General features: G+C 40.3%; 1 protein-coding gene across 2 annotated transcripts in view; it reads right to left on the minus strand.

Annotated features, from left to right (window-relative positions):
- The window catches only part of RABGAP1L (RAB GTPase activating protein 1 like), a 244,643-nt gene that overhangs the window by 205,605 nt on the left and 17,313 nt on the right, over window positions 1–21,725 (minus strand). For both annotated transcript variants that reach the window (XM_075182154.1, XM_075182155.1), the window contains exons 2-7: window positions 17,096–17,247; window positions 16,230–16,410; window positions 15,653–15,863; window positions 13,185–13,359; window positions 7,515–7,672; window positions 3,653–3,763 (exon numbers count right to left, since the gene is read on the minus strand). In XM_075182154.1, the coding sequence (XP_075038255.1) occupies window positions 3,653–3,763; window positions 7,515–7,672; window positions 13,185–13,359; window positions 15,653–15,863; window positions 16,230–16,410; window positions 17,096–17,206 (947 nt within the window). In that variant the 5' untranslated portion in view covers window positions 17,207–17,247. The remainder of the gene's footprint in view (window positions 1–3,652; window positions 3,764–7,514; window positions 7,673–13,184; window positions 13,360–15,652; window positions 15,864–16,229; window positions 16,411–17,095; window positions 17,248–21,725) is intronic.

The following is a 21,725-nucleotide window of genomic DNA, read 5'->3' on the forward strand; positions in this document are numbered from 1 at the left end:
GCCACGTCATATACTGGTCACAGTGCTGTTACTGTATTAATGCACTGGCCACGTCATATACTGGTCACTGGGCTGTTACTGTATTAAGGCAATGGTCACGTCATATACTGGTCACAGTGCTGTTACTGTATTAAGGCAATGGTGATGACCTATACTGGTCAGAGGGCTGTTACTGTATTAATGCACTGGCCACGTCATATACTGGTCACTGGGCTGTTACTGTATTAATGCAATGGTCACGTCATATACTGGTCACAGTGCTGTTACTGTATTAAGGCAATGGTCACGTCATATACTGGTCACAGTGCTGTTACTGTATTAAGGCAATGGTCACGTCATATACTGGTCACAGTGCTGTTACTGTATTAAGGCAATGGTCACGTCATATACTGGTCACAGTGCTGTTACTGTATTAAGGCAATGGTGATGACCTATACTGGTCAGAGGGCTGTTACTGTATTAATGCACTGGCCACGTCATATACTGGTCACTGGGCTGTTACTGTATTAATGCAATGGTCACGTCATATACTGGTCACAGTGCTGTTACTGTATTAAAGCAATGGTCACGTCCCATACTGGTCACAGTGCTGTTACTGTATTAAGGCAATGGTGATGACCTATACTGGTCAGAGGGCTGTTAATGTATTAATGCAATGGTCACGTCATATACTGGTCCCAGCGCTGTTACTGTATTAATGCAATGGTCACGTCATATACTGGTCACAGTGCTGTTACTGTCTTAAGGCAATGGTCACGTCATATACTGGTCCCAACGCTGTTACTGTATTAATGCAATGGTCACGTCATATACTGGTCACAGTGCTGTTACTGTATTAAGGCAATGGTCACGTCCCATACTGGTCATAGTGCTGTTACTGTATTAAGGCAATGGTGGTGACCTATACTGGTCAGAGGGCTGTTAGTGTATTAATGCAATGGTCACGTCATATACTGGTCACAATGCTGTTACTGTAATAAGGCAATGGTCACGTCATATACTAGTCACTGGGCTGTTACTGTATTAAAGCACTCGCCACGTCATATACTGGTCACAGTGCTGTTACTGTATTAATGCACTGGCCACGTCATATACTGGTCACTGGGCTGTTACTGTATTAATGCAATGGTCACGTCATATACTGGTCAGTGCTGTTACTGTATTAAGGCAATGGTCACATCATATACTGGTCACAGTGCTGTTACTGTATTAAGGCAATGGTGATGACCTATACTGGTCAGAGGGCTGTTACTGTATTAATGCACTGGCCACGTCATATACTGGTCACTGGGCTGTTACTGTATTAATGCAATGGTCACGTCCCATACTGGTCATAGTGCTGTTACTGTATTAAGGCAATGGTGGTGACCTATACTGGTCAGAGGGCTGTTAGTGTATTAATGCAATGGTCACGTCATATACTGGTCACAATGCTGTTACTGTAATAAGGCAATGGTCACGTCATATACTAGTCACTGGGCTGTTACTGTATTAAAGCACTCGCCACGTCATATACTGGTCACAGTGCTGTTACTGTATTAATGCACTGGCCACGTCATATACTGGGCACTGGGCTGTTACTGTATTAATGCAATGGTCACGTCATATACTGGTCAGTGCTGTTACTGTATTAAGGCAATGGTCACGTCATATACTGGTCACAGTGCTGTTACTGTATTAAGGCAATGGTGATGACCTATACTGGTCAGAGGGCTGTTACTGTATTAATGCACTGGCCACGTCATATACTGGTCACTGGGCTGTTACTGTATTAATGCAATGGTCACGTCATATACTGGTCACAGTGCTGTTACTGTATTAAAGCAATGGTCACGTCCCATACTGGTCACAGTGCTGTTACTGTATTAAGGCAATGGTGATGACCTATACTGGTCAGAGGGCTGTTAGTGTATTAATGCAATAGTCACGTCATATACTGGTCCCAGCGCTGTTACTGTATTAATGCAATGGTCACGTCATATACTGGTCACAGTGCTGTTACTGTCTTAAGGCAATGGTCACGTCATATACTGGTCCCAGCGCTGTTACTGTATTAATGCAATGGTCACGTCATATACTGGTCTCAGCGCTGTTACTGTATTAATGCAATGGTCACGTCATATACTGGTCACAGTGCTGTTACTGTATTAAGGCAATGGTCACGTCATATACTGGTCCCAGCGCTGTTACTGTATTAATGCAATGGTCACGTCATATACTGGTCCCAGCGCTGTTACTGTATTAATGCAATGGTCACGTCATATACTGGTCCCAGCGCTGTTACTGTATTAATGCAATGGTCACGTCCCATACCGATCACAGTGCCGTTACTGTATTAAGGCAATGCTGATGACCTATACTGGTCACAGGGCTGTTACTGTATTAATGCAATGGTCACATAATATACTGGTCACAGGGCTGTTACTGGAGTAATACACTGGTCATAAAACTGTATCAATTTATTAACAGATTTTTTTTATATAAAATGCTGACATATTACCCCATGCTTTACAGAGAATATTTAAATCACACCAGTCTCTGCCCCAGTGGAGCTTACAATCTATAATTTCTGTCACATAGACACTCACATTAGTGTTAATGTTATCAGAAGACAATTAACCTACCAGTATGTCTTTGATCATGCTATACACTGCTATATACATAGCTCAGGGAGGGGAACAAGTGTAATTTCTAGAACAAACCCCCCCCCTATTGTTACAAATTTGAGAGAGTCAGACAGCACATTGGAAAAAACAATGTGGAGGGATCATTTCAAATTAAAAAGAAATATAGAAAATAATTTTGAAACATGATAAAACATATTGTGCATGAGGCCACTCGGTTTTGGAAGCTATCTGAAGCTGAAAAGACATTATTATTTAGTTACCCATCTACCTTTCCACTTTGGGGATATTAAAGTTCTCAGCGGCGATAGGGGTTGGGCTGTTTTGCGGAGAGTATAACATCCATTTGAAACAAAGATAACTTTACTAGTGAGAGTTTATCTAAAGACACATTAGCAGCTTGGAAGGGGTTTCCATGAGTAAAAATGACCCGTTTGGTCATCTTAACTTGTATAAAAAAAATCCAAATTTGTTGGTATATTTAATAGGTGACGCAGCATATTAGTGAAGCAAATAAAGATTGTGAAAGGATTTCTAGGGTCCTCAGCGATAATGGTAATAATGATATGTGAAGGAGTTAAAAATGTTGGTATTTGCCTTAAAAATACATTCAGCGTAATCACCAGCTCCAGCCTTGAACTATCTCAAAGACCCCGGATGGAGGCCTAGGACATGAGATAACGAATGATGACATTGGGAGTACTGGCGCCAACGAAAGTTGATAAGAAGAACCCATAAAAGTGACATGAAGAGAACTAACTAGCTTTGTCAGAAGATTTATATTTACTCAGGAAAATATCAATCATGTATTTCTATCCTATAACCAGATCAAACACTTTTTCATGTATAAATGTAGCCCACTAATAAATAAGCACAGCTCAGTTCCATCTTGACATTGGCACATCTGTGTCTTGATTACTGATCTCCTGGTTAACCAGCATCTTATCTCACTGATATCTGAAGGGACTTGATAAAGGAGAGGTAAAATTACCCTAACAAGATAAATAAGTACATAGAGTTGTACTCACCTTTCCACCACCAGTTCCTTGTTTGACACCTGCTGGATGGTGATCACCACTTTCTTCTCTAGCCCCTGCTTCAGCTTGAAGAACAGTTTATCTCGATCCTTTGGAACTGGGCTGTTAAGTAATACATACGTTTAGTTTACATGAGAAAATAATCTCAATTAATTTTTTTATTTTCCCTTTGCTCAATTTAAAACTAAAAATAATTAATGTAGCAGAATTTTGTCTAATTTCCACAGAGGTCTTAATAACTGTAGACTAGATGAGCTTTGGAACAGAGAGCCTTTGTTGTTGTCTATACTCCATAATTAACTTATCTACTCCTCAAGTTCTTCTGTCAGTTTCATTCAGGGGTGATCAACCTCTGATAGTACAATCATTTGGAGCATGGCCTAATAGCAGAACAATCATGTTGGGAGGAATTCCTAGGGTGTGGAATGTAATATACATCACCCTGTAAGCTATCTCTCAGTCCGCGCAGAGAAGGAGCATTGAATGACGTCTAGCAAACACTTCACTTGTACTAAGCAAAGTTAAGGATACGTGTTTGAGGGTTAGAACGCATTTAGAAAACCACTAAACATTAGATAGATGTTGTCTTATATATAAAAAAAAAAAAGGTACTAATGAATTTACACATGTATCTAGAAGTTGCAGGAGCTTATTAGAGGCGATATTTGAGATAACGCTGTGATGACGTAGGGAGCGGTTTTCATACGCGCAGCAGACTGACTGATGTGAGTTCTCTGTACAGCGCTGCGGAATTAGTGGCGCTATATAAATAGCTGATGATGACTTCATTTCAGGTGTCCTATTTAAGAACACTACAGTCAGTCTCTTTGCAACCCAAGATGACTGATAACAGATTGTTTGCATTCAGCTTCTTGTTTTGCCAAGGTATGGGAACTTGTGCATATATATCTATGAATGCGATTACTAGCTTCTGTATCTATGCCAAGTGTATTCGATTTTGTGGTCTTTTTTTTTTTTTTTTTTAAAGTCGCCCATGTGCTGAGTAGCACACAATAAGGACAACAAGGCAGGTGCTTTGGCCCTAGCTGGTACTCTGCTGTCTATTGATTTCTAACTAGAGCACAATGTGCCTTATAAAGCTCTTTGAGATTCCTATACTTAAGAGCAATTTGATAGCGAATTACGGAAACGAGAAAACATGCAAGATCACAGCTGTTTATACACATAATAACAAAAGAAATAAAAGATCTTTTCTGAATGATCTATTTTAGAAACTATTCAAAACATTTTTCATTTGCATGCAGGATGGACAATTTTCTTCCCCGGCTTGTGAATACCGAGATGACAGCCATTGTAATCTGTAATTGTAACATTGGTATGTCAAACATAGCTACTGGGAGCAGTAAATATCAAAATATCTTCTTTTCTTTCAGGAACACTTCTCAGGCTCAGTTATAGAAAGTGAATAGTAACCAGTAATGCCAAAGTATGACAACAATAGATAGAAATCCATAGAAATATTTACAGCGTCTATCGAAATTATGCAAAAGAAGAAATTCTAAAAAGGGACTAATTTCACTTTCAAACATCATATACGACCAATTAGGATCTGTAAAATGTTCGGTCATAAACTTTACCTGGGACCAGATCTATAGCACTTTATTTTTCATTTACTTTATTCTATTCATTTTTATCCATAGAACCATATTCACACCCTATCCATCTACTACCACCACAAAGAACTTTAAAGAGGTGTATATCATACACTTTGGGGGGTATTTAATTGACAGCAATTTTTTTTTCCCCCTGCCGCAATAAAAAAAATAAAAAAATCACACGCGGGTTTTTAACTGCTATATCGACCGTTTTTAGTTAACGCAGCGTGAAAACTTGTGCAATTCAATTGAAAAAGAGGGAATGCTGCCCCCACACGTTAATCATTGTGTTTGCGAGTTATTAGGGGAGTGAAGGGGAGTGTTTAATGCGGTCATGTATAACACAAAAAAAAGGATTGCCATACATTTTCATACATTAGATTGCATTACACAACCATTCTAGTTTATAATATCTACATTACAGTACTTTCTTTAGCATTTTTTTTTTTATTTCACTATTTTTTACTATAGAATCATCTATACCATGTCAAAACACATTAGTACATACATATTTGTACCAAAAATATACATAAATATAATTAGTGATTTTTATTTTTTTAGGTTTCTATTTTTTTTCATCATTTTTTCACAAGTAAATCAGCTTTTACATGTTAGCCATTACTGATAAACATAGTTTATCCTTTTTTTCCCCATTATTACATGATTTCAAATAGTTATCTTAGGTTTTCTATTTTTATCACACCCCAAAGAGGTGCAAGATAAAACAGCATATTGGCCTGTTTAACGCGCCGTGTTAAACAACTGAATAGCTTTTAACGCGTCTGCCTCTGGCCGTTTCATGAAAAAAAAAATGGAGCGTTAAAAATGGAATTGAATCACGGGTAAACTTAACCCGCTCGAAAATGATTTTAAAAAAATAGCAATAAAATGAGTTAACGCGGTTTTAAAAAAAACTTGCGGCTAATTGAATACCCCTGTTTGATTATAATTATTGCATTCATTGCCCACATAAACCTTTTACACTAATTATTATCCTGTCTTTTACTTTTCAAAATATTATTACATCATTAATTTTCCAATGTCCTCCTTCCGCTAAGATTTTTCAACTCAATTAGTTTGTTCCATTTACCATTTCATTTGTTGTTATATTATTTATGTTATAATTATATTTTTTACTTTTAGTTCTATATTCACCCTCCACCACTGGCTCCCGAAAAACCTTTGGGGCGAGTCCTTTTTTGCACCACGCTGGACATCCAGATCTATGGAATCCAAAGCCACGTGACTCCACGTCAGCAAACGGCCAAGTATGCTTTACTGTAGTCTGGCTGGGTGGAAGATATTGTGTTTGCTAGAGTGGACATTCATACATGAAACCTTTAGACTGCTGCCATCTTCATTCACTGTAGCTACAATGTCACTAATCTCCTCCAGCACAAAGGTGTGAATGGAGAAGTGCACAACAATCACAAAGATCAAACCTGTTGCACTTCATTCTGCAGTCCGCAAGCAGTGAGCTGGAGACTGGCTGCGGTGTACAGGGAACAGTGGCGGATCCGGGGGGGGCTTGCTGCCGACAGCTGCACACTGTGCAGGTCCGTTCAGCAGTGACAGTGTGCTGCCCGGCTGCTCTGATTGTGTTTTAAACACAATCAGAGCAGCGGGGCAGCACACTGTCACTGCCGAGCGGACCTGCACATAGTGTGCAGCCGCAGGCAGCCTTAGAAATCAGAAAGGGGGCGGGGCCTAAATCGCCCCCCCTAAAATCGCCCCCGGGGTAAAGCAGTTGTCTAGATCCGCCCCTGACAGGGAAGGAGTCACATGGACCACCTTCCCATAAAATGAAATGCTCTCCTCCATTGGCCTGTCTTGTATCTCTCCTGCGAGCATCCCTACTTCCATCAACCTTTAGAAATGAATTATGAGACTGATAATACATTTTGCTCCTTGTAATAAATCAGGATACGGAAACTGAGGGCAACCAGCCATCTCTCTGTAAAATGTCACTGAAGCTGGAACGCTCAACACAGGTTGCATGGAAACAGATTGGGAAATGGTTTATAATATGTGACACGGTCCCAGGCCCATCGCAAGTCCTCAGCTGCCTCAGTTACTGATGTCTTTAATATGCAGTTTAGTTTGTAGTTTGAAGACCAAACTTCACCATTTTTATGGATTATGTGGATATTTGAAAATAATGTATTATATCTAAAGTAGTTGCTATGGCACCATGTTTACTTAACATAAGACTCTAATATAAATAAAACGATAAGCACCTGAAGTTCCCTTTGCCGTCATCTTCTTTCACTTCGAGGGACACGGTGAAAGTGAAGACATCACTATCCGGTGTGGGCAAGGTACAGTCCTTTACATCTGTAGGCTGCTTAGATGAGCGTTTGAACGCGGTGAAGAAGCTGTAGAGTATTCTACTTACCTAAGGAGAAACCAGACATAAATGTACATTTTAACATGAGTGTTATAATGGGACCCAAGCAGAAACAATTCATTGTGCAGTAAATGATTGACACTACATCGACACAGATACAAACAAGAGTATACCTAGCCATTGTGACCTCTGAGGTTGCCTCTCATCTAACATACATTTGTTCTAGTGTAGTTACCAACACTGTCCCTTTAATTCAAGCCTGATCGTTATTGACTTATTGGCATAGCAGGCTCCAATGTAGCTGAAAGCCACACGTGTTCAGATTAACTAACCACTGATCCATCTGCTGTGCACTAAAGCCGAACTGTAGGATTAGCGAATGTGTGGACAGTGCTTAAATAAACTATTTATTTCCCTTTTTCACAATAGTATTAAAAATCAATACATCTATTTGTACATTAGATATCTTCCTGTAAACGTGATACAAAATTTGAAATACCAATAAAATGAATAACGGAACAGAAACTAGTTGACATTGGCATTTTGTGAATAGATCTGTCCAGTATCTGACAGTATCTTCAGCCGAGCAAGAGAGTATGTTCACACCTAAATTCACGTGAGTGGGAGCTATTTATATGATTAGGTATAACCAACATGTTATAAACACTTGCAGAAAAATAAAGGAACTAAAGTGTAAAACACTATATAAAAATATAGAATATTTTTAGCTGTAAAAAAAAAAAAAAAAAAAAACTGAAAAAAAGGTTTTTTTGCTTTAAAAGAGAAGCAATTGTTTGACGTTGAATATTTTTCCGGGGTAGAAACAGAATGGCTCTCACATAGACTTAGTAAAGAGTATTTGAAGCACAATAGACCATTCTTCACTGTGAAAAGCACTGGACATACCCTAAGTGGAGTTATTGTGTTGCTCAAGAAATTACTCTCCAAGCAGACACTAGTTCTATATTGTGATGCAGACAGCTGCAAAGTAATGACAATTATAGATGGATATCAGTTATGCATCTGTCACTTTTCCTGCAATACAATACGGGGCTCTTCTAATAACTGTGGTGCTGTTTCCACAGATGTACTGTAACCCATAGCAACCAGATTCTAGTTGTCTTAGTTTTACAGAATATGGGACTCTGGGCACAGACCAAGTTTGTTAGAGCTGCACATAAAGACATGCCCATATATACATAACAAAATCAAATAATGAGAATAGTGTGGCCGGTATTTAAAAATGTGATGTGGAGATTGCTTTTCTCGCTTTCATGTTAACAGAACTGTCATATTCCTTGTTGGTTGTCTACCCAATAAATTTACCAAGTATCGTTGTGCATGAATCCCACTAACATTATGCTGTAACCAGACTCTACTCTACCCCCCCCCCCTTTTCTTGGAATCATGCACAATTGATTTACTATATACCCTCCCAATCTTGCTTCTTTTTTGTTTCTTCTCCATAAAATTGCCAATGAAAGACGGGCCTTGGGCGGTCTCTTACTACTACACCATATGTTTTCATTTTGTGTATGCATATTGCTCTTCTGGCATATACTTCACCCTCCCTCCTCCTTTTTTTTTGTCTCTTTCTCCCCTTTGTTCTCCCATTTCCCCATTGTTCACCTATAAAGCAAATGAGAAGATTATGCTGTTGTTTTGTCCATCACCACTGAGTACAACGGTTGTATACATCATTTTTGTGTCCTTGCCTTCAATATAAACAGATTAAACGAAAATAAAGTGCTAATAAAAAATGATTTATCATTTCCACATACACAATTCTGTACCAAGCATTAGAGCCCGATGTCCCCCACCACATACAATCATGAGCCTACCGTATGCCCACTATATAACAACATCATGCCAACCACACACCACCAAATGCCCACAATAGACAGCTCTCTGCACAACCTAAAAGCCTTGTGCCCACCTCCAACAGCCAATCCACCTCTACTCTTGATTGGTAACCAGTGGATATTCTCTAGATATCCACGGCCCTTCAGACTTATTTTAAATCAGTAGGGGTCAAGTCTTCCCATTAGCAGCAAAAGTTTATCATGTCTAATCTGACTTGTGCAAATAAGAATCATTTTTTGTCTACATGTTTATTTCAGATCTACTGTAAACATTGTTATACTTTAACCTTCTTATCTCTGAATAAATAAAGTTATTACAAAAAAAAAAAAAAAGAAGAAGAAATGAACAGGGCAACAGCAGTAAAGTAATAGGGCAGCTGAAATGATTACTAACAACTAGAGCTCCAAGCAGGTTCTCTAGAAATGAGCGACAAGTCCAGAAATAAAGCATGGGAGGACAGGGCTTGCCCTCCCCAAAACAAGTCCTACAATAAAAAGTGCTAGTGTTTTCAAAAAAACAAAACCTGTTGCATCACTGTACATTTCCTCATTCATCTCTAAACTACTACTACTTCAGACATAACTTCAGCTCTCATCTTCTCTCTGACTCCCTGATCACCTTTTGTCACACACACCACCAGGGGTAAATGTATCATTCTCCAATTTCTGCAAGTCGCCGGAAAGCAGTGACTTTGCAGTGAAATTTTAAAGCGGCAATGGCTTGTAAAGGCAAGTTTGATTCAGTTCTGGATATAACTAAAGAGCAATATTTAGTAGACTGCACCAAGGTATATTTATGTATGGATAGTTCTTCTTTCAGGTGCACATGTTTTCTTGCCTGAAAACATGTAACTGGCCTCTTGTAGACAATCACAAACTCACAATATACACTGAAGACTTACGGTTGGCATGTAAGTATTGCTGTGTTTGTTTGCACTGGTGTGCTGTAATATAACTTTGATTCATGGGACAGGACTGCCATCAGGGGGGTACGAGAGGTACTAGTGTAACGTGTACAGACTGACCAGACTGGCCATACATTCCCAGCATTTATTTAAAAAAAAATAAAAAATTAATCATTTGTTGAGGCCCCTCATTCTGAGTGGGGCCACAGGTTTAATTAATGATATAGCCTGGACTATGTGGGACCCCGGTGACATGGGAGGATCAATTTTAAGTGAGTGCTTGTGGGGGTTTTAATGATTTTATTGTTAAGGGTGGGGTGTTATTTATTATATGTGGGGCCAGCATACTGTTATGTTGGGTCTGTTATGACTATTTAGAAAATCACTGGGTTTACCCGGATGCTTCCCCTGTATAAAGGCAGTCTCTGGGCTGGTGCCAATACTAGGTAATCTTCCTCAGAATCAGTGCAATATACAGGATATGTCCCTCTCAGTATTTGTGCTGTGTTCACCAAAGGACCAACCTCTCTCCTCCTGTAGTAAGGGGCATGTACAAGGTCTCAGCGGCATGTACGGGGCATGTCGGGCAGTCTGGGGGCATATTGTTGTTCTGGGTGACATGGCTCGTTCAGATGATTAAGGAGAGGGGGGAGGGGGAGCTGCCAGTTTAATTTGTACTGGGCCCCACGATTACTGATGACAGCCTTGTCCCTGACAATTCATCTCTTCAAGCAAACAAATATCCTAACCCTGTGTACATTGCCCTAACACTATAATTTGCCCTGGCACAGTGTCCTCTCCCAGGTTACAACAGTAGGAGATGACGGCGCTTTATACTTTAATATGAGTTCTAGATATCATTCTAGGGATCTGTACCAATAAACATATTTTATTGCTAATTCATTTAAATGCTTGTACTGTAAGTAAAGGAAGGAACATATTTTGCAGCCATTCCACTAGCTTACACGGAAGTTGGTTTCTATTGTTTTACAGTCAGGCAGGGAAATGAAATGAATAAATAAATAATAAACCGTCCTTTCCATTTTAACACACAGTCAACAATAATGTCCCAAGTGGACATTGACCATTTGGGCTGTGTGTAGCTTTAGTTTCACATGCCAGTTCTGTATGTGTTGAAGAGCAATAAGGAAACCACAGGTATGTACCTGAAATCACCCTGTGACAGCGGCTTACAGGAAGCGTCACCTGTGTAACTCAGTTCTGCTAAACATCTCTCTTCAAAGCACAGACAAGTAGACCATGAAAAACAAATATAACATACTGGGGACTCCGGTGTTAACCCATTATCTGTTACACAGATGATGCAATTTAACCCTCCAGTAAAAAACCCAATTGATTAATTCCACATTACATTTCTGTAATCATTCAGTAAAAATAGCATATTAGAATTAAAATAAATTCCTGTGCACATTTATTATGGTTTATTTATATAGCCACCATATTGTTCCACTTTTTCCAGAGAATATTTAATCCTCCACAGCAATGGGGCGTATAGTGTCAATTCTCTACCACACATACACTTGGGTCCATTTTTGCAAGAAGCCGATTAACCTACCAGTTTGGAGCACCTGGAGGAAACTAGAGCACCTGGAGGCAACCCATGAAAACATGGGGAGAACATACAAACTCTGCACAGATAGGGCTCTGGGTGGAATTGAACCCCTGGACACAGCACTGTGAGACAGCAATGCTGACCACTGTGCCACATCTGCATTTAACATGAATCATGAACTGCACCCTCAGGAACAAAACCAATATATTCAGCCAAGGGAGCTATGTATTTTCCCAGTAGAACGTCCTCTTATTTCGATAAGCCATAATGTGTGTAAAAAGGTTTAATTGGAAGGGCATTTCATATATACTTTGCAGCTGTGTCTACTGCTGCTGTTTAATTTTGGCCTATGAACATTCTAACGCAGGGTTGCCTGCAAACCACATTAACCTTTTCTTTTTTTTTATTTGATTTATTTTTGCAGTTTGGGAATACAGGATTATAAAACAAATGTAATGGACATACATAGACAGCACTCTAAAGCACTGAGCACTGTTCTCATGCACAAATTACCTATAGGTTGGTCTAGCGCACAGAACATTCCAATGCTCGGATTGGCTACAAGTTTATCTAGTTCTATGAACATTCTAATGCACGGTTTGAAGAGAGATCTTTTAGCCAAAAGTAGCTTACATATAGACACTTATTGGAAAAGAAAATACAACAGGCAATCCAATCCCAACCTTGTGCAATGCACTGTATAATGTGACTTATTTGTTGGGGTATACACCGCCGCGGACGCTTCTTTGACAGCACCTGCGGCTGCTATATAGTACAGTGCTGCTATGTGTGGCACTTCGTTAGTGGAGAAGAAAGGTTTCTGGAGACCCAGAAACCCCCCTGCGTGGGCACCTGCTCCGAGCCTTCACCTGCGACCCCCAGCTCCTTCCTGCTTTACTGGCAGGTTTGTTACAGATGTCTGCTGATATGTTATTACAGATAGACGTCTCTTTCTTATATTAAATGTATTGTTTTAACTTATTACTGAAACTAATGGTAATGTATGGTCCATTTAAAGTGTATCAGGATGCCTATCGCTGTTGAAGAGAGACATGAAGTTGTTCTCTATGCCATCTTACTGGCAGACAATAAACAAGAGTTGTGGAAACATGGAAAAACATCCCAATTAAGGAGACAGATGACACTGAGGAATAGACCAACAAAGAGCTGTCTCCTGTTCAGATAAATCCTAATGACCCTGCATGAAGGAGAAAACTCACCGCCTCTTTAATCTCACAGCTGAATACGTGGATCTGAAACTCATCGGTGTCCAGATCCCTTGAAGTGAAAGCAAAGCAGTCACACTCCGGCGTCCCGTCTCGCCCGCGCACGCAGAACAACACTTTGTAGATGGGGAAAGAGGATACTTCTGCATTGGTAGATTGGTCCATTATTCTAAAACGAGAAGTGTATAGATAACTGAATACAAATTTTATGCCATATGTACTGTGTAAGAGAGACATGAATGTAGCAAACAATTTAACAGGTATTTTGCTTACTGCCTCCCTCCACCTTTCAGTATCGCAAATTTCAGATAACTTACTAATTACTAGGGCAGCAATTATCAGTTGTTTTCAGAGGGAAAAATGTGGTTTTATTTTACCTTTTCTATAGTCTGTAGCATTTTATAAGAAAACACCTTTCCCGATTGGGGGCAATGAGAAAAATAATCAGCAGTAAAAGGGTAAAACCTGTAACTAAATCAATATTTTACAAGCAATCCCTGTGTGCTGAGGGTGATGGTTATTTAAGCATTATACACACACACACACTTTACATGTGCCCATGGTCTAGTGCAGTGTGATTCTTTCCTCTTAGGATTGGACACCGCCCCAGCACAGCGAGCGCCACAACGCCCCAGCACAGCGAGCGCCACAACGCCCCAGCACAGCCAGCGCCACACCGCCCCAGCACAGCCAGCGCCACACCGCCCCAGCACAGCCAGCGCCACACCGCCCCAGCACAGCCAGCGCCACACCGCCCCAGCACAGCAAGCGCCACACCGCCCCAGCACAGCAAGCGCCACACCGCCCCAGCACAGCCAGCGCCACACCGCCCCAGCACAGCCAGCGCCACACCGCCCCAGCACAGCCAGCGCCACACCGCCCCAGCACAGCCAGCGCCACACCGCCCCAGCACAGCCAGCGCCACACCGCCCCAGCACAGCCAGCGCCACACCGCCCCAGCACAGCCAGCGCCACACCGCCCCAGCACAGCCAGCGCCACACCGCCCCAGCACAGCCAGCGCCACACCGCCCCAGCACAGCCAGCGCCACACCGCCCCAGCACAGCCAGCGCCACACCGCCCCAGCACAGCCAGCGCCACACCGCCCCAGCACAGCCAGCGCCACACCGCCCCAGCACAGCATGATGGTCTGCTCCCCATGCAGATGATCACACTGCCCAGCACAAGTCTGCAGGTACATGAAGGACATGAAGGACACTCATGTATGGGAAACTTTTAATCCCACTTACTCTGTTCACAAGTTAATGTCTGCGGGAATATTTAAGTTATTAAAATAACTTGAACTATAAAAAGAATCAACCAATTAAAATATAGGAAAAGTATATTAATATATAAATATCAGTGTTCTCCCCAGAAAATTTTGACAGCTGGGTGGGAATAAGAATTAGACGGCTGAGGGCAGTGTAATAGATCACAATAATAATAATAATAATAATAATAATAATAATAATAATAATGAAAAAAAGTTGGAGGTTATTGCCAGCACTTATTTATAAAGGCCCTACCGGTTATTGACCGCTTGCAAGCTGGTCTGGACACACTTATTTGTTTTGTTTTTTTATATTACTTTTGTTCATGCCTTGCACCTGAAGCTCTAACTGTCTGGACTGGTCACTGTGCTGGCTGCAGTGCTCACACAGTGCTGATTATAGCAGAACCAACAATGGTTTGTCCTATTTCTAGGACTCTCTAAGTAAAAACAGCCGGATGGAGCACCCGGGAAATAGGTCCTGGGGAGAACACTGAGAATAATTGAAAAAAGCAAATTGAAAATTAACATATTAAAATTCCTATAAAAAAACACAACCATGTATTTACATTTTTAGAAGTTTCAAAATGTGCCACTTCTTATCTCCATATGTAAAAGGCAATGCAAACTGTAGACAACCTCTTTTTATTGAACCCTGCCCCCCTTTTAATTGAATGGAGAGCAAATCAGGGGGGCACCTCTGTTTCCTGAATTGGAGAGCCGTCTCTTGTAGATGGAGGGCTCAGTCCGTTATAGCTTTATTGCGTCACTGCAGAGAGAGTGAGCATGTAAGGTAGAGAGTGAGCATGAAAGGTACAGAGCCAGCTCTGTAATACAGGTAACTGAGGGGAGAACCTTATTTGCTATACTTAGGGGCCGAAAGTGGACAACCCATTTGTCCACTTTCATAAGTTTGACACCATGAAAAAACTCAAGTGGTTTAATTAAAATCAGGTTCTGAGAAAATGGGATAATTACCAGGGCTATTTCTGTTTGTCTTTTGCTTTTTACGGTTTTTAACGTTCTAAAAACAGCTCTAAGATTGATTGAGACCAGTCACACTACAAATCAAACCATATAGAGGAGAAAAATGTTAAAATAAAATTCAAAAGACCGAACAAGTATTTGCCGTTATCTAAGTAAATGACTCATGCGCCAACATCCATGCCAGAAAGTGGATTTATTGAGCTTACCTGACGGAGCCTTCAGGAACATTGGGTACATAAAGGGTGACAGTGATTGGAGCTGAACAATGTGCTCTCATTGAGGTCATGGCCCGGAGGGCTTCTGTCTCACTGCGTGGAGCCGAAACCTTCATGCAACCTAAATATGATAGTTTGTGAAAGGAAACACTTTCCTCTTCTGGTGGATTCGCTGAAAGGCTGGTGTTCTGTGCCGGAACCTCTGAAATAATACAATAACCAGAGACATTAAGTGATCTCTTATTACACAATGTACATTGTAGATTCACCACTGGTAAAGTGGGTGGTGGAACAAGTGCTGAAAAGGAAACCAGGCATAATACTGAACTACAACGCCATAGGGCTCTTTTAAAAGCTTTTTAAACAGGTTCTCTTGCAGCAATTCACAGGAAACATAGACAAGAGAAAATCAGTCTAAAACTTGTCCCCCCAACTCATCCCTATGCTGAAACACCTTTTATTCACATGGGCAGAAATATGAAACGTGGCATAGTCAAAAAACGTAGAAAAGAAACTTGCATGTGCCATTGTCTTCTTCCTTTCATACATCAGCGACATGCCGACTAACCTGTACTGTTGGGGTCCAGGATTAGTGTCAGTGGGGGGTTTCTGGCACTGAATTGTGAGCTAGAAGCGCACAATTCAGCACCACTGTCATCTCCTGATTGGTCGCTGTTGTGCTTCTTTTCGGAGTCTCCGAGTATCTCTTCCATCGCCTTTTCCAGTTGTTCATCTCCATTTGACGTTATCTGCAAAAAAACGCAAAAAAGGAGAATCAAAATATTAGAAACCAAATTTATTTACACATTTTCCTGCAAATAAACAGCTGACAATGTTAGGTTCAATCCCAAACCAGGGTGAAGTGTACAGCTACTTACTCTTGCCTTCCAGTCATAATGGATCACTGCCTCTTGTGTGGCCAAACCACAAATCTGATCAGACTACAGTGATAATATCCAATCTAACTGTACAATGTGTGATCAGCATTAGGCTAGGGCTACATTAGCAATATTTCATGTCATTGTATTCAAGGGGATAACCTGACAATATCACATCAAATTCAACAAGTTGGACGACCTAGTCTAACAACAACTTCTACGCCACGTTGGTCAGTGACTTGCACAGAGTTCCCCATGTGGATAAACAATTTAAAAAAAACAACAAAAAAAAACAAAACTTGATTTAGGTGTTTTTTTTTTAATCTATGAATATATTTGGAAACCACAGTCACGACCTCTTCCCTCCTTCACCTCCCCACCCCAAGATTTATTACTACGTTTTCTTTTGAATACATTTCTTGCCATCTTTGTTATACTGTGAAAACTGTGCTCTCTGTCCCCATATTTATTTATTTTTTATTGTGGATGTACTATGCTGGTGTCCGACTAAATAAAATAAATAAATAAAAGTAACACACAAATACCCCATGCACACCTTCAGCTGTGGATTGTCGTCCTGATTTGAAGAACCATCAACTTTCAGAGGCACCAAGACAAAGTCTTCACTGCTTGTGCCGCAATTTTGGAGTGAAGACTTGTCATCCATTGTTGTTGTGCTGCTTGAATGATGAACCAATGTGTGATCATCTGAAAAACAAAGACAAAAAAACTATTTGTACAAGCTCCAGCTTTTTTAAACATTCTTCGTGAAAAAAAAACAACACCCTGTAATGTTTACGATACTTTGGAGTCACTCTGCATGGAGATACATACTGATAACATAAGTAAGCTGCACACTACACATGTGATAACAATACAGGAACACACTATGATACAGCAGATGAGGATCCTGTTCATGTGTACAATCACTGTGATTCCCTCTGCTGTAATAAGAGCTGCACAGTCTAACAAGACCCAGATTAGACCCGTAGATAAACAGATCAGCTCCAGATACAAGAAATAGATTGTAACAAAAATCAATAAGATAATTTTACATTGGGGACGTTGGTCCACTATATACATGCATAAATGGATGTGTATTCATAGGTGTAATCAAAAAGGGTATCTAAGGTAGGATATCTAAAGAAATAAGAAACCACTTGGCTATCCTTATATATTAAGTATTTAATTTCAACCCTTTATTTAAATTTTGCCAACATATTACACAGTATTCTCAATTCCATTTACATGTGTCCCTACCTCACTGGAGCTTACAATCTAATGTCTCCGCCGTATGACTGTAGAGCGTTAAAAAATAAACAAAAACAAAATTATTTTGTTACTGTTAGTTGTATTTAAGTTTAGAACTACTGGAAAATCAATAGTTAATGTTCAATCACAAAACATTAATCTAAAATATATGTTCCATATGTGCAGATATATCCTTCATTTGTTCACAGTTTGGCTTGTTGCAACAGAAAATTACAACAAACCTTCATTACATTTCAGCAAATCACTTTTACGTTGAAAATCTGTTCTCAAACTAGTCTACAAATATAATGACATTGTTTGGAATACCATCACATCTTCAGTAGATACCTTGCTCGTGCTACATTGTATTCAACACCACTCCTAAATGACATTCACAAACACCTCTCCCTCCACAGCATGCTGAATGCTACAGCTGGATACAGGTGCTGCACTAAATATACTGCAAGACTGGTGGCCCCATGGCGGGGTTCAAATGAATACTGGTATAGACCAGTTAAAGATGGGAGAATATCCTTGTTACTTAGCAGATGCATACCACTGTGTATTCAACCTATGGCTACATCTAGTAAGCTATACACTTTAAGACAAACAACAACAAAAAAGTAGATTTTTATCATTTTAATTTTTTTCTTAGTATTTCGTCTTCTCCCCATAAATAATTGTGCATACCAATTTGAAGCTTTCAAGAACCCTCCTCCGGGGGCCTGCCCAGATCGCACGCCCATTGAATCTCAAAATTTGAAGTGTGGGTTTGTGTTGAAGACAACTAAACATTGCAGAGATAAGAGATCATGCCCTCGCTATGAGTCTACAGTAGCATAGTGACTCAAAGGAGTCCAGCTGGTGGTTAGGTAATGAAGTGTCTCAACTGGACAGCACAGTGGCCTAGTGGTTAGCAATTCTGCCCCACAGCACTGGGGTCATGAGTTTGATTCCAAACCATGGCCTTATCTGTGTGGAGTTTGTATGTTCTCCCATGTTTGCGTGGGTTTCCTCCGGGTGCTACGGTTTCCTCCCACACTCCAAAAACATACCAGTAGGTTAATTGGCTGCTATCAAAATTGACCCTAGTCTCTCTCTCTCTCCCTGTCTATGTCTGAGTGTGTGTCTATATTAGGGAATTTAGACTGAAAGCTCCAATGGGGCAGGGACTAATGTGAATGAGTTCTCTGTACAGCGCTGGGGAATTGGTGGTGCTATATAAATAAATGATGATGATGATGATGATGACGGACACATATAAAAGGATTTGCCTTTGGAAAAGCAAATATATGTTGTATATTAGCTAATGAAATACAAGAGACGTTCTCTAACACATCTATTATGAGCCTGACACCCCTATCGAGCCAGGAGGGAGAGCGATCTAGAGATGGCCTAGGACAGGTTTGGCTGACCTGTGACACTCCAGGTGTTGTGAAACTACAAGTCCCAGTATACCCTTCCAGCAATAAGCTGCTATATATTGGCAAAGCATGCTGGGACTTGTAGTTTCACAACTCCTGGAGTGTCACAGGTTAGCCAAACCTGGCCTAGGAGGACACTTAGGGTTGTCCCATATGAGGGTAAGAGGGGAGGCAAGCAAGACTTTTTTTAATTTATTTTTTATAATAGAATTTCCATTTTTAGTAGTCAACAATCCTGACCACAAGCTCAGGTGAACACTCATTCACTAGATTAACTACATTTATAGTTCACAACCAAAGAATGATGCACCTTTCATGCAGACAACTACTGCATGTCGCTGTAACAGCCCATTTGTTATAAGCTATTGTTTAATTATTATTATTACACTAGCAATAATGGCACTAGACTAAAGTTTGACTTGTGGCATAAAATTGTCTTATTCTGACCTGGGAGACAGGTTTTATTTTATTTATTTATGTTACATAGAGTTTGATTTTCGTTTATTCTTCACAACAGCGTTACTAGAGAACATATAACTGTATCTGTAGGCAAAGATTTTACGCTTCAGTAGTTGAGTCACTCACAGACAGAGGTGACAACGCTGTGCAGGCTGCCTTCACTGTCATTTCAGAAATGTATTTATAAGCAGGTTTTATGTATCCTACATCATACTCCCCAACACATAATGTATGAAGTACATGATGTCTGAACGCATATAACCCCATTACACCCAGCCATTCTTAGATTTAAAAACACAGTTGCTTCATTTCCAGACACAGGAAGAGAACGTTGTGTTTTACATACTGCAACTGTCATTTACACAACTAATTCCTGTCTACACGACTGTGCACCAGATTACAAGGTCTCCTTCATGTCTGTGTCCAGATTTCTCCATTTAGGATCTATCTGAGTGCTGGTGGGGCACAGCTCACTGTTTTCTCACATTTCATCACATTCAGCGACTCTGAACGACATGAGGGATTCAAGGTCTTAAGGGTTCATGGAACAAACAGCTCCTGTGCTAATAACAATGTTTGCCATAGACAGCACACACAGCCCTATGAGAATGAAAAAAGGATTTTTAAGATGTAAAAAAGAACTTAAACTGAAAAATATGTTAACATGCACCAGATGTAATTTTATAGGTGCGCACCTATTTAGCCATCTCCCGCACACAAGGTGCGAGCACATTTTTAGGAAATCATGAATGCAATTACCAGGAATGCCTCCTAAACGGCCAATCTGCATCCTTTAAAGATCATTTAAAGATCATGTCCAGCAACACAAAACTGCATTTTACATAAGGGCATAATAGAAGGCACGTTCTTGCCCCTAATCAACTTCATAAACGACTTTAACAGTCCTTCAGAAATAAATATGTAGCTGGGCAGGAAAAAGGATGTATTAAATACTTGCTAGAGGAAGCAAGTACAGAAATAGCATAGACGGAAATTTGCCTTCATTTACCAACAGCAGTGATAACCTGCATATACTACTGCAAACTCTATTATTGTAAAGTATAAAATGGACTTGTCAACCTGAATTAAGATTTTCTAGCAGTACATGAAAAGTTATGTTTAGCAATTGTTTTCTGCAGTTTCCTCTTCCCACTCCATTACTGACTTGCAGCCTGCAGAGCTCACCAGTCAGTACAGTTTCCATGATTTCCTTTTCTTCCCCATAATCCCATTAGCTCCATCTAGATTGCTTGTGTCAATCTTACTGAGATGTGATGCAAGATAGCTTTAACGTATGTACAGGCATCTCTGATACCTTGCAATACTCTGTACGCATGAGACTGGACAGTAAGACGTAACGTGATTGGTGTAGATGGTTTCTGGTTCAAGGCCCCTTCCCTGGACAATGCAGGGAAGTCACACTGCACATCTTTCGGAGAGGATGAAGCGCGGTGCGGTCTCACTCCTTCCTCTGCGGCTCCAGACGGAGTTACAAGGTGAGTAATATAAGTAAGTTGTGTGTTCTCTACCAATCTGATTTTTATTATATTATTATTATTACCATTTATTTATATAGCGCCACTAATTCCGCAGCGCTGTACAGAGAACTCACTCACATCAGGCCCTGCCCCATTGGGGCTTACAGTCTAAATGATATGCCATCACTACAATACATTTCTTAATATTGTTAACATGGTGGATTTTTCCTTTCAATCAGGGTCTGAGTGGCACATGAGGTCATTTTATGGCAATTGGTGGCATTCTGTGGCAAGTGTGTATCTGAGGGCATGTCAGACAATTTTGGAAAGGGTCACAAATGTAAGTCACATAACTGGATGTGTGGAACGTTTCCACTAACCTGTGACCAAATTGGGTACATTCAATAACGTGTGGTCAGCGTAAACTGAACGCAAAGCAGGGCAATGTTATTTCTTTACAGTAAGCTCAAACTGTAACAGGTTACTATCACTGTTCATTAGAAGGACACATGGCCTATTGGTGGATTAAACCAACAATAACAGGAATGTAGGGCCTGATTCATTAAGGATTTTA

Source organism: Mixophyes fleayi, chromosome 8, assembly GCF_038048845.1.
Source record: "Mixophyes fleayi isolate aMixFle1 chromosome 8, aMixFle1.hap1, whole genome shotgun sequence".
Taxonomy (NCBI): Eukaryota; Metazoa; Chordata; class Amphibia; order Anura; family Limnodynastidae; genus Mixophyes; species Mixophyes fleayi.